The sequence below is a fragment of the Nipponia nippon genome, unplaced genomic scaffold (genome assembly GCF_047370975.1).
Source record: "Nipponia nippon isolate SJK-2023a ecotype South Korea unplaced genomic scaffold, ASM4737097v1 scaffold_5, whole genome shotgun sequence".
In the NCBI taxonomy this organism is placed as follows: Eukaryota; Metazoa; Chordata; class Aves; order Pelecaniformes; family Threskiornithidae; genus Nipponia; species Nipponia nippon.
The window spans coordinates 88,288,030-88,302,516 of NW_028262369.1; the positions used below are offsets into that span (position 1 = coordinate 88,288,030).

At 41.6% G+C, this 14,487-nt stretch overlaps 1 protein-coding gene across 1 annotated transcript in view; it reads left to right on the top strand.

The window, feature by feature from the left end:
• The window catches only part of PDIA5 (protein disulfide isomerase family A member 5), a 103,987-nt gene extending 89,840 nt beyond the window's left edge, over positions 1-14,147 (top strand). Inside the window, exons 16-17 of the mRNA XM_087733982.1 lie at positions 8,427-8,561; positions 11,638-14,147. Of these exons, the coding sequence (XP_087590108.1) occupies positions 8,427-8,561; positions 11,638-11,718 (216 nt within the window). The 3' untranslated portion in view covers positions 11,719-14,147. The remainder of the gene's footprint in view (positions 1-8,426; positions 8,562-11,637) is intronic.
• Positions 14,148-14,487: the final 340 nt, after the last annotated feature.

Here is a 14,487-nt window from a genome sequence, read left to right on the forward strand (position 1 = left end):
CAATTTAACAGGGAAATTGCTGTCTGCAGCTTCCTGAGAAGGGGACGTGGAGAGGGAGGTGCTGATCTCTTCTCCCTGGGATCCAGTGATAGGACGCGTGGGAGGTTTAGACTGGACATAAGGAAGCATTTCTTTACCAGGAGGGTGGTCAAACACTGGAACAGGCTTCCTAGAGAGGTGGTCGACGCCCCAAGCCTGTCAGTGCTGAAGAGGCATTTGGACAATGCCCTTAACAACATGCTTTAACTTTTGGTCAGCCCTGAAGTGGTCAGGCCATTGGACTAGATGATCGTTGTAGGTCCCTTCCAACTGAAATAGTCTAGTCTATTCTATATTCTATTCTAAATGAAGAAGTAATTTTGTAACAGTTATACCCCTATTAATCTGCCTGCAACTATAACAGAAGAATTTCTGTTGTGTTTCTTTTTCTTTTCCTTTTCCTCTAATTTTTTCTGTAACTTACAGAAGATGCATCAGATTGACAAGAAACAAATCATTCTTGTATCGTTGACTGCATAAAATTAGAAGTCCATCACTTATGCCCTCTGGCACACAGAAGATTTAGAGGCGTGCAGTTTCCAGTTCTCTTACTGCCATAAATTTGTGTGCTCAGATGCCTTTTGGTTACTTGGTTGTTTCCAAGATCTCTGAGAAAGTATCCTTGTTTTCTCACTTTTCTGGTAGTTCCCAATGAAGCCTCTCTTTCTAAACTCATTAAAATTTCAGTCAGAGGAGATGAAGCAAATGTACCAAACAATGTGAAACTTGCTTATTAGAGCCCCAGGATATATTAACAAGCAATCTGAATCATGGCGCAGTGTCTTGGACGTGGTGGTGGTAAATGCAGGCTTGTGAAGCTTTCAGTTCAGACTGCAGGTTATGAAAGGACTCCAAGAGCAGAGCAGTGATTGACAGTTGCAACTCTCGACTTCAGTTTAAGGCTGAAGTGGGGAGGTATAAAATGTAATGAGTTGGAACAGGAGAGCCAGTAGGGAGTATTCAGGCTGGTACAGTTTCAAAGAGGTGTGTGCAGTTAGGGAAAACGATGTTATTGCACCCTGGTGACTTACGAAAGTGCCAGGGACTGATTATCTGGGGAGCCCTATTTAATTGTGTACAGCCATAACCTGCCAAGGTGCTTCTTGCTGCCAGTTTGTGCCCTTGTGGAAAAAATAAACCTGTTTAAGACTTCAGAAGGGCACATGGCTGTTCCCACAAGCAGCACTGGGCATATTCCCATGTTTCAAACTGGGCTGAGCCTTCAAACTTTGGCTAATTCATAGTTCTGTAGGGTTTCAAACTTCTATAAAATTACTGATTAAGAGGAAAGAAGTATTTCTTCTTTCAAAAACAGGGAAAGATTACTAATTTTCATTTTTAGTCTGCAGTAATGTCTTTTTTTTTTTTTTTCCCTGGAGAAAGGTTTTTTTCACTTTAACAGAGTATGGTAGCATTTAAACTGTATCATCTTTTCAATAGGGGTGGTCCTTTAATTAAACATTTAATTCTGCAGGAGCCAAAGAACAATCAAAAACATTCCAGCCTTGAATTGGTTATAAATGTATCTTAAAAGGTATCCTTTGGGAGACTTTGAGTCTTTACATTGGAATTTTGAAGATGAGCAGAGCTTGAAGCTGTTAAATACGTGTCTTTGGCTCTGCAGATTCACTGCAGGGGGGTGGGTTTGGTGCAGAAGCCCCCCTCCCCCGGGGCTGTGTGTAATGCTGTATGCTTTTTCATTATCTGCACTGCTGGAGTTGGAGTTTAAAAACGCAATGCTTGGAACATTGGCCCCAAATGTCAGTTCTTGTTGGCCACATCGCTGCTGGTGGTTTTAGCAGAAATCCCCAGCCTGCTCGCTTGCCTAGGGCAGTCATGTGGCTATTGAAAAAACACGGCCCTGGGTGTAACCCATAAACCAGAGCCTCCATGTCTTTCCTTGTACCTGGAGAAATTCAGTGTCAGTAAGACCAGGTCAGTGGAGAGGCTAGTCCAGTGAAGCAGTTAGCATATTGCTTTCAGTTATTTAAAAAGGGGGGAAAAAAAAAAAAAGAAAAGAAAAGAAAAAGGGAAAAAAAAGCCATCTGGAGCATTCTTGCCTTGGGGCGCTGTGGTCTTTGCATACAGCTGCCAGAGGAAAGCCTTTGGCCTGTGCTCCACAGCTCCAGTTTTGGCAATGACCAGTGTACGTCAGAAAATGCAAATGTAGGGATTGTCACTTTGCTGAACAGATTGAAGAGCACGAAGGCATGTTCACTAACTACTCCAGAGGCTCTTGAAAGGGCACCAGCTGAATCTTCAAAAAATCTGCATTCTGCCTTTTGGCTGATCCTAAAGTTCAGCTCGAAGGAACTGATTTGTGATGCTCCAGCTTGCATTTGCTGAAGGAAAGCTCTTGACTCCTCAAGGCCTCTCAGTAACAAATCTCTGGAACTCCCCCAAAGGGGCTGCTGTTTGACTAATCTTCTCCATTTTCACAGAAGACTGTTCCTGTACAAATGCACTGACCTAAATCAGAGCACTGCAACTGGTTTCTGGTGGGTTTGTACAGAAACAGCTGTGGCAGAGATTGCTGGAAAGGGTACGGCTAATGGGGTGAGTTGGGGTGCTAGTGGGGGGCTGAAAGACAGCAGTGAAACGGGTGAGTCCCCAGTGTGTATTGTGAACCATGGCTTGAACCATGGTTTAAAATCATTATACCAACCAAATCAGTGTACAGAGTTATCTAAATGAATGAATATTTTAGTTTGGCCAAGAATTTCATCCCTGTTTGCTTAAAAAGCATGTGTTGAATTTCTTTTTAATTAGACTCATTAAATATGGTGATGTTAGCACTGTACATCATGGTGCCTACTGATGGATCTTCCCTTTGCAAATAGGCCTGCTTTGAGAACAGCTGATGAATTGCAGCTATGGTAATGCTGCTATGGCACATCAGGGCAGCTAATAATGAATCTTCCATTTGCAAGGCCTTTCACTTTGAGAACAGTAGCTGAATTGCAACAAGCTTTAGCAGGCCAGCTCATAACTGCCGTTAGGATCCAGAACAGGTAATATAAATAGAAACCTATGGAGTAATCATAGAGAAGAATGTCCATCTGTCTTATTCATAGATGCTTTTAAGACATTTGGCAACAACAGACTTTTTTTTTTCTAATAATCAGGTAATTGTCATCTGGAATTGACTATACTTCTAAAATGTTGCTTGGAAGCATTCTTTTCCATGCTGCAATTTTACTTTTATTTTAATTTTTTTTAAGCTTATCATATATCATTCCTCTCTCAAATCAATATTCAGTTAGTTATTCACTTCCATTTTCATAACAAAAGTCAATATTAGCTCCAGCAGAGATTTATTTCCTTGAATCAATAAACCAGTGTGTGGCAGTACATATTTTAACAGGAGAGCAACTAGGATTGCAGAGGGTGTTTTTGCTGCGTCATCATATGGTAACTGGGAGACAAACTGTTAAAATTAGAGAGGTTTAAGAATAGAAAGGAGGAGTTACCTGGAAGGTCAAGGGATCCCACTTTCAATTTTCTACACATCTATTTGAACCGCTGGATGTAATTGTGTTCCTTACCTGCAAGATCCCTCTAGACCAAAAAGTTGTTTTGTAATTCTGTTGGAAGGGAACTGTGACTCCTGATGTATGATTAGATGATACTGCAAGTACTTATTTTTCCTTCTAACACTTAAGCAGTAAAATAAATAAGGCATCATCCTTCTGTTACAGTTGAGGCACGTAGAGGTCAATGGTCACGTTTTCAGTGTAGCTCCACTTCTATTTAATCACCTAAATGAAAAGTTCTGATTTTTGCAACAGCTCGGCGTTTGTGATCAGACCACTTCATCTGAACAATATGCCATGCTCTAGTTCCTTTTTTAAGAGCTCTTCAGAGCTGGTCATACGTTGCTTACATTCTAATGCCGTGCAGAGTTAAGTTTGCAACTCTGTAGTTAAGCTCCCACTTCTTTGGTAAAACCATGAAACATTGCTGTGGGACTTCCCTTTTCAGATAAAGGTATTTTCCAGTCCCAGATGTTGCTAGAGTCGTGTTAAATTATACTGACTATGAAATAAAGGAAAAATGCATACTAATCTGGTATTATTTTTAAATTTTTATTATTATGCATAATTATTATGCATTCTAACCTGGTATTATTAATTATTATAAGCTGCATACCAGTTGTGAGGAGCTACCAATAACATTAAGAAAGCTGGATGTACTCCAAGGAACTTCCTCTGGGGTCCACAGTCTCTGATTGACTATCTTTTCATTTGATAACTATTCTATTCCTGCTGCAGCTGCTGAACAGGATGGTGATAAACCTGAACAGCATTGCCTCTGGAGAGAGAACTTATATATAATGATGTATTGTCAATATCTAAGGCAGCGCAGCTTTGGGTTATGGAGAATCCATAACCCTGTGGAGTTTTGTGCGTGTTGCAGATATCGCACTTAGGGTTTTTTCTTCCTGAAATGTTTTTTCAGTGGATTTTTCCCTCTGGTTAGAGGAAAGTTAGGAAAGCTCAAGAAATTAAATTTTAGCCCTAACAATCAAAATCTCCATAAAATCAATCTTGTCTTCAGAAAGCTGTTACGCTGGATTTTTCCACAATGGACATATATACACACATACACACACGTCTTACACCAGCGTTAAGAGAGTTTCTTGCTCTCAGAGATTGTTTAGAGGTTTTTTTTCTTGATGAGAGGGAATTCATGAGGGGTGATGCCAAGTGTCGTGGCTCCTGGATACATATCAGGGATGTCTTATGCTTAATCTGTCTGAAATTTCTGGTTGAATAAAGTTAGTTAGACAAGGCAAAGCATATAGGTCTTGCTAACGTATGCTTTCCAGTGATCTTCCGTGTAACTTGTTGCTGCTAGTTGAATATGAAGGTCATTTCTGAGAGTAATATTCTCCAGAAGTCTTTAACCACATTTTGGTAGAGGTTTTTTGGGTTGTTATTTTTCCTGACTCAGTTTCCTTCTTCAGTGATGCAGAAAAACTGATTGTTGCTAAGAAGATTGAGAATGAGAGGAAAACCTCCCTGCAATGTGTCACTGCTCACTTGAGCCAGGACTCAAGCAAAGCCTTTCTTTTTGTGGTATAGTCATGAACTAATTCACCCTAACTGAAGACTGCTGTAGGAGACTTCTCTAACAGAAATGGAGTTTAATATTCACAGTCCATGAAAACACAAACAGAAGGAAGCAAAGGGCATCGGTGCTGTTTGCTGAAATTCTGGTATGTCTCGGAGTTCAGCTGTCTGAAGTTGATAGAATTGAGATTGGAATTGGTCCTCAGTCCAGAAGTGCGTTTTGCTACAAGTGTTTTTCAGCATTAATTTTCTCTTCTTGCAGTGCACTATATTTGATGCTCTGCTGTGAGACAGGCAAGACAATTAGGACTATGATGCTATGGTAATGAGTGCATAGAGATGGTAGCAACCTCTATATTTAGGCTGCCTTAACATTTCTGCTCTAAAGTAATCACTCAAGCTCTCCTAAGTACTCTTACTCAGCTACTGTTGGCAGCAGGCATTTGAAATGCAGCCTCGGAAACAGTCTTGGGAATTAGATGCCTCTCTGAAATTTTGCTCAGGTCTGTATGAGTTACAAGGCTTTTGAAAATTGCCATTTCTCTTCTCTCACTGGCTGTAAAAATAACCAAACGGGAATGTGTGTTCTGAAGAGCTGGGCTCAAAATGACATTTGCAGGAGCAGCAGTGGGTCAGTGGGGCTGTGGGGGAGCTTGCATCAGGAGCATTTCAGAGAATGACAGATCATGGACATGTCCCCCAAATGCTACTCCAGATGTACGTGTCCCTCGCCGTTAGACTTGTTAGGTTAGGCATAGCTTTAGGCTAATGTGACTGTTGTGGCCAGACTTAGACTGGAATCTTTGTGCATTATGTCAGTGCACAACAAATGCACAGATGGACCAGCTTAGATTTCCATGTGCTGTATCTCAAGTAGACTACTAAGCATTTCTTTCAGAAGCCACCTCCTTATAGTCCATCAGTCATCTGTTTTGAGGCAACAAGTAAAGATGTGCTCAACAAGGTTAACAGTGGCTTATAGCATTGCGTTCCTCCACTGCACCCTCTCCTCACTCACAAAAGCCTTTTGTAAATGAAATTGGGCTCTTTGCTCCAACCAGAGCCAGTCTAGATGTTTTCAGAGAGTTACAAATAAAGAGGGCTTCTCTTCCTCCCAATGTACTGAAAACTAATTTTCTTAATCTCCAAGACAGTATCTAAGAACAGAAGGGTCATCACTCACAACAGTTTCATGCCTCAGACCAGCTACTAAGATCTGGATGAGTGCACATATACCCTCCCCTTGTTCTGGCTGTAATGTCTCCCTGTGTGATAAACAGTTTTATTTATTCTTCCTGTTTTCAGGGAACCAGGACTTCCAGTATTCTTTCTGCATTAATACTGTGACACGAAATAAATGTTTATCTCCATTGTAAGCTTTCTTTTACACAGAAGTAGCGAAGAGGGCTCTAAAGTTTGGCTGGCTGCTAAGGTCAGGAAGGCATAAATACTTAGATGAAACTCTTTTGCAGTGTATTATTCCTAACCTTTCATTTTAACTGGCCCTGAATGAGTAGGAGTCTTTCTGTTTACAAAAAAGAAAAAAAAAAAAAAAAGTGTGATCATATGTGTTTTTAACAGCTCTCAAGAGTCCTGTTTCTGTAATAGCCTTATTAATGTTTAAAATGGGAAAACAGAAACCAAATATTTAAGGTAAGAATACTGCTCACTTTATATAGTGCTTTCCATCTGAAGATAGACCCAAGTGAGATCTTACTGAATATTGTCTTGTCAGGCTTTCAAAGCCAAACCAGAACAAGCAAATTAACTGAAGTTGGCCTTCCCCATCTCTTTAATTACTGCTAGGATAATGAGATCAGGTTTTCTCGTTTTGACAGTGTCACCATGAAACTGGAGGGCATTGTGGAATATTAAGTGATCTTTTAATTATGGAAGAACAGTTCAACTGCAACCCTAAAGTCATGCAAGCAAAAGGTATTTTGATCAGATTGTTTGAAGGAGGCTCGTGGAATGGAAATTTCAAGTTAAGATGTGTCTGCTATGAAATTAGCACTTGATACATTGTAACCCACAATTGCAAAAATCGTTCCTCTAATTTGTTTGGTTTTTTACACAGCTTGTACTTAAACCTGCTTGCTCTTCAGCAGAGCATGTCACAGGGCTGTGAAGGCGAACCTACGTAAGCAGCAGCGTACGTTCAGAGCCAGCACTGCCGCTCGCAGGAACAGTCAGTGTGAAATCACAGCAGAGGGCCCGGCTGCTTTAAGTAGAAGCCTATGAATTACATTTTGTTTCAACATCAGATATGTTAAGTGCAGCCCCTCCCCAGTACTTCACAGATTGAGGTTTCAAACGTCAAATGCTCTAAACTAGGGTTAGCCTGAGCTGATGCTCTGGGGCTGTGACGTTGTGCATCCTCACTCTGCCTGTGCTGAAGCAGGCAGGGACGGAGGGTGTTGCTCTGCTACCAACAGGCTGAGAGCATGGCAGGCTGTTTCCTGCTCGGGGTTTGTTTGTGTGACAGTAGCATCTAGAGGTTTCAAAAGGAATTAAAGCCCACATTGCTAATGGCTGCACATAACATACAGTCCCTACCTTAAAGGATAGACTGAAAAAAGACAGGAAAGGAAACATAAACCTAGGCTGAGATTGCAAGCAAGCAGCCTTCTTTTCTACATGCGTTAATTGGTAGACAATGCTCTGGCCTCTCACCCATCCCTGTGTGACCTTGGGAGAATTGAATGGAGTTTACAAAAACTATTTGGGGTGTAGAAATCATTAATCTGTTAATAGCCTGCATAAGTGACCAGCCATGTTTGTCCAAGAATAGAAGAGGTAACTTTTCCAAGCATTAGCCCCGCCACAGGAAGGAGGTTGGGTGAGGTGGGTCATTACCGTTATCAAAGTCACCCTGTCACTGTTCACCACTTATAACCAAAGTGCAGGAAAAATATTGCAGCGTGACAGAGCTGTGAGCGCCATGCTTGGATTTGGTTTTACTAACACAGCCTCTGGATTTCCTCTTTGGAGTCTAACGCAGTGCTCGGCGGGGAGGCCAGGACGGTGATTTTCTGCTCTGAGTTGAACACGCCTTGCAGCTGCATATGCCAGGTGCTGTGCGAGCAGCACAGTGTTTCACTGGGAGGGAGCAGGCTTCTGCGCTTCCATTCGCGTGTCTTGACCTGATGACCACCCTCTGATCTTCCTCCACAGCTGAGCCGTTACAAAAGCCGTTGTGTTTTTGGCAGAAGACTTGGGTCTCTCCTAGTGTTAAGTCTAAGCTGCAGCAGCATAACCATGAAGTAGAGTCTTGCTTTGTCTTCTCCTGCCTCATGCTGATCTCTTGTGTTTCAGATCGCCTACGCTGCAGTGGACTGTGCCAAAGGACAGAATCACGACCTGTGTAAGCAGGAGGGGGTTGATGGCTACCCCACCTTCAACTACTACAACTACGGGAAATTTGTGGAAAAATATACTGGAGAAAGAGGGGTAAGTGAAAGCAAGAGTCAGCACCTGATACAGGGAGGAAGGTCTCCTCTACCTGTACTGCCTTGCACATGAAAACCGCGGAGTAAATTTTTACCATGCTGGAAGGGTGTTTAACTGCTTCTCTTACTGTCTTACATGGATGAATCATTGTGTACCACACCCCTGTATATCTCTGCATTACGAACATACTTGGTCTATTTTAGGAATGTGAGAAGAGGAAAAGGGAGTAGATTTGGTAATGCTTTGTTGTGCATTTTATTCTTTAAGTTAAAGTCTGCAAGTGAATTTGGACCGAGTGAAAGCGAAAGGTTTATTGCATGGGCTGCTGCTAGGTACAGAAATGCCAGAAAATACAGAACTTACTCCTATCAGTTCTGGATCTGGATCGCGCATATACTGCAAACGTGTTACGGGTCCACCAGGCTGCCAAATGGTGACAGACCATTGGTTTTATAGCAGGGACAAAGCTGTCCTTTGGAGACTGGGAGAAACTAAGTATCTCATTTGCCCTGAATCAGATTGATTCTTGGAGTGCAGGATGTGAAAGACAAATTGTGCCATCTAGCCCATGGGCTGAAGTTTCACTCTTTTGTCCTGCTGTGGCCAGCTAATTATATGCTATGAGTACAAGGTGCAGAAACGGCATAATGCCTTCTGTGGTTGTAAAGTGCCTGAAAATAAGGGAGCAATCCAATTATTTGTGTGCGTTGTTTGTCATAACCTCCTAGAGGGAGGTAACTCCTCAGCAGTGATTGATTGCCTGGAGAAGCTAGGGTCTGCAAGAAAAACTTGGCGTCTTCAAGCCATCCAGTGATTTTGATAAAAGAGCCTTGCCTGAAAGTTATTGCTGCTATTACAGCTCACCAAATTATAGAGAAGCATGAGGAAAAAAAAAAAAAGGCCAAATTCTGAGGTTCTTTGTCAGTCAGGATCTTAGGGAAGTCTTCATGGAGCTTCGCCTCCCAGTTTTCTCCAGCATTAGGACCCCAGTAATTACCATTTTATGGTGCTGATCCAGGCATTGTTATGGATACTGTGTTTAGTTCCAATTCTGGATCTTTTCTTAAAAGTAAAGATGGGCGCAGTAGCCAACAATTAAGTAAAATTTCAGCCGCAATTTTTGTGTTTCTAACCCGTACTTATAGAAATGATATATGAAAGGAAGGATCTGTGGTGGCTGATAAAAAGAATTTAGCAAGACAGGAGTGCTCTGAGGCCACAGCAGTTGGGAGATGATTATCCCTATGCTGGAAAGTGGACTGACTAATCCCCTGCGTGCAGCCAACCCTTTCTTGGGTAGAATTAAATTACCCAACAGGAACATCACAATCTCTCTGCTGCTGGCAACTGTGTTCCCCCTCCACCTCTCCTGGGACTATGGTCTTCTGCTTGTGCAGCATCAAATTAGGTTTTGTTATCTCCTATTGTGGTAATGCTGGAGGCAGTGCTCAGCACAGTGCCTTCCGTGGAGTTTCCAGGTCTGGTCACAAATCTGTTTCAGTAACAAGGGATTGCGCTGTTAAAGGACTTCTCATCAGCATGACAACACCTTTTGAACCACCTTGGCCAACCACCTACTACTTTGCAAAAGAAATCTCAGGAGAGAGCAGTGGGAGCCAGGGAACCTGTTTTCTGTTCCCTGATTCAGGCACTGAATGAGTAGATGTCCATGAGCATTTAGTTCAGCGTGGTCCAGCTGGTGTATCACTATTTCACGTGGGCAGGGAAGAAGAGCGGCGATGTCAGCTGCTGTGGGAGCAACATGACATGCTACAGCAGGAGCCACGGCCAGTAGAGCAGGAGCTCTCAGCTCCTTGCCAAACCAGTGCTGGAGCAAGCACTGGCTGTGGGGAAGAGCATGACCCCTAGCGGTAGCCTGTAAGGAGTCCTCCACACCTCCAAGGGAACTGCAGTTCCAGAGGAGAGATTTTAGGGCATTTCACCCCAAGCAGCTCGAGCAAGGAAGAGTCAGGACACCCTCTGACCCAAGTGTACTTTAAATGACTTCCAGACACACAGCTTTGAAAACCGGGGTCCTTTCATGGGGGCTGTTGATTGCCAGATGTCTCCAGATGACATACTGTCACTTGTCACTTCATTTTTTTTCAGCAGAAGAATAGCGAATAGTTTTAGAAGAGTGTTTTGTTGTTCAGCCTTCTCAAAAGCTTCCCAGCTTTGGGCTTTAGTTTTGTTGTATTTTGTTTTCTTTGTTTTGTTGTCCCCCTTGTTTTAAGTAAAACTTTTGACTTCTGTTTGTTGTTCTCTACCTCTTTTTATTTTCCTTCTTTATCACCAGTTTTGACTGGTGTGTTTCGTGATTGCTTAAAAGTAAAAATGGTCACATTGGGTGGTATCGGTGTTACTTGCCTGGACAACTATACTGCTGGTGTACCACTGGGCACTGTGTTCAAACACAGGTGTTCACACCTCCACCTACCTGAGCCTTTTGAAATGCCTGCGAGTTGTGTCCAGAGCTTTCCTTGGAAAAGGAAACCACTGGCATCCAACAGCCTTAGATAATCAGAAATCATAAGCTGTTGAAATACAGGCATCCAGGTTTGAAATTGTTTGACAATAATTTTGATAGTAACTTGAAGAAATGTAATTCCCATTATCTGAATGTGTGGAAAAGGAGGAAGATCACAAGCAAAACTGTTTAAGGGATGAGGAACAGTGGCAAATGTGTATATAGCCAATAAATGATCCACTAACTGCTTTCAAAATGACACGTGTAGGATACAAATGCAGCTTGAAAATGTCTTTGAGTGTTTTCGACAAAAAGGCATCCATGGCACTTCTGGGGACAGATTTTACCTTGTCCTCTGAGTTTTAGGGTCTTTTTCTCTGTGTCACATCTCTTCAAAGTTTGACATGTGGAATCTGCATGGATATTTTCCCCTTGCATTGCAGCAGAGCAGCACTGGACCAGAGCACTGCACGATGAGGCAATGCAGGAGCAGTAACTGCTCCTTAGTTTATATTCTGCCGTGGGATACAGAAACAAAAAGTGTTCTTGATGCATTGTTTTGGTTTGTTTGTAAAAATATGACCCATATTTTTCTTTCTTCAAAACCAGGAGTCTGGATTCACCGCTTTCATGCGAACCCTGAGAGAAAGAGACCATGAAAGAGTAGGAAAGAAGAAAGATGAATTGTAGTTTCTGCCTCAAAAGAAGCTTTCCGCTGCACTGTGAACGGTTCCAGGTCTTTTGTTAATGCACCTGAGACTTCACATATTCTCAAGACAGAGACTTTTTTTTATAAACAGCCATGGCCATTTTGTACAATTTTGAAATAAAGTGAAACCACTTGATTTTTAAAAGGAAAATAAATTAGAATGTTGCCATAATGTTTTAAAGGAAACTTAGCATTTTCTCTCATGTTGTGAGACTATGCCCACTGACACTCCTATGCAATATTTTTGTAGTCTCTAGTGTGTCTGTAGGTGATGTTGTTTGATAGGGTGATTTTTTTTTTTTTAAAGGTATTGCAGTACATGTGAAAAACAAAGGGGAGGGGACACGTTTTTTCGTTTGGTTTTGTTTGTTTTTTTTTAAGCCAGTGAACGAAATTGGGACTTGTAAGACAGATTTATCCAAATGCAGTTTTACATTCTTGTGAAATAGTTACATGTTCTTCAGTGAGATGTGGGGGAACAATTTTGAGGTGCTCAGGGATAAATAAGGTATCTGAGTTAATGAAGACATTAACATTGACCAGTCCAGATCTGTTGATTTCATTTAAATCTCTCTGGTCTTTAAATCAGGACTGTTTACATACCCTTACAGAATGTATTGAGTGAATTGAGCCAAGTATCAAAAATCATCAGGGCATGGGTAAAATTAAACTAAACCCTCCTTTTTTGGCATCAGTATTGTCAAATGCATCTGTAAGTTATGGCAGGAGTGATTATCTTCTAGGGGTATACAGTTACCCTTATTGGATATACAGTCTCCCTTCAAATTATGATTGGGCCATATCAAATATGTGTTGGAGAGTGTTATGTTCAACTGTTTTGATAAATGCATAATACTTTTGATAATGCAGTAATTATGTATATTACATGTTTACATTCCCAAAGTTTATCTGCATTTGTATGTGGGATTTTTCCTTTTTGCTCTTTAAGGAGTTGCATAAACAATCTCTCTCTGACAAAATCATCACTGTAAAACCTGTATAGCAGCAGCTGAAATGTGTTACACTCTTGATGCTTCAACAAAGAAAAAAAAAGACATTGATGTGGAGGTACTTATGTCTTCATAGGAGGGGAGAGGGAGGGGCAGGAAGTTGTGATTCACTTGGAACTAAAAATAAATTTTAAAAAAGACAAGTATTTTTATTATTTATCAGCCTTGTTCAGCTTCTTCCCCGCTGGGTGAATGACCATAGCTGGTGGTGGTTTAGGAAGAGCCAGCGCAGACCGGACGGGTGCCCACCAACCCTTTGCTGGGGACAGCCCGGTGTCCAGGTACGCTGGGCAGTACGGGGGGCTGTTTGGCGGTGCGAGGGTTGGCCTCCACCTGCCTTGGCACTCAACAGGCGGATGAAACAGCTTTTTACAGTGAAGAACTGTGCCTTGGGTCTGAAATCTTCCTCTTGCTCCTCAGTCTGCCCCTCTCATTTTCTTTTGCTAGTCTGGATCCTCGGTGAAGGCCGTGCTGATGGACAACTCGGTGCTGTGCGGCTCAAGAGGTGAATGGCATCTTACCTCCTTCCTGGATATTTTTTCCTCCTCTCTCTCGCCCAATTAATGGCACCGTGTGTTTGGCACTTGTTAAGCTGCTGAAGCCATTAGTGAGTAATTTGGAATACCAGTAGCCTGATTGGCCTTGTATGGTAGCCAGCTTGTTAACCATAACATCAGTTTGAACGGTGAGGGAGCTGTGCCAAGTGTCTTTTCTTATTAGGCACCTGATGAGTCTCTTCACTCAAAAAATCAGCTGCCTGGTAGTACATAATATCCTAGTGTGAAAGTAGCTTAATTTGTTAAGTCTCTTACTGTGTTCTTTTTTCTTTTCTGTTAGCATAGTTACTTCATGTTGTGTTTAGTACTTCTGCGTAAGATCATGGTAAATCTTTCTTTCAAGCTATCCTTGCGTTAGTTGCAAGCATTCTTCCCTGCATTTAGGAAATAATACATATTGATGCCGTTTGATTTCAAACAGGAATTCTTTTGCTTACCAGGAAACTATCAAGTGTGATCAGTCCAGAACTTACTGCATTTTTTTTGATCTCAGAGTCAAAGCAGCTGGCGTTAAAGAAATACAGTCTCCAGAACTTGAGCATTGCTGTGCATAGGCTGTGCCTATGTTTGTGCTAATTGCTGAGAAATGTAGATGTCTTCAAAAAAAGAAAAAAAACCCCATGGCTTGCCAATGGTGACATCACTAGACAGGATCATTCTGAATTATAGGCTTTAGTAAATGTTTAGGATAGGATAATTGCACACTGTGCTTCAGACCAGTAATTCCTTACAGCTGGTTACACCATAATAAAATTAAAATTAAGGATTCTCGTTTTTCCCTTCAGTCTTTTGTCAGTTACTTCTTGGACTTGGGCATTCATTTTTTCTTGGCTAATCATGTGTTAATGCACAAATATAAAATATTTGAGAATAATTTACCTTCTGTTACAGGGTCATGACTCATCTGGTTTATAGTCTGAATGGGTTTTGAAAAATACAGTTTTGAACACCATAAATGATTACATCAAATGGCTGACAAAAGCCTTAGTTACTGTGAACTAGAGTGTACCATGAGCTCGGAGCTTTGCTTCCAAGCCTTTTTAATTAGTAGACCCAGGCTGGATCTCAGTTACACTGTTGTAATTCTGTTGCCTCCAGTAAAGCAAAAGTTGGTGTTTATATTTGCTAGTGAAGTCAGTTTATGTTTATATTTGCATCAGTCAAGTTGAAATTTAAATACTTT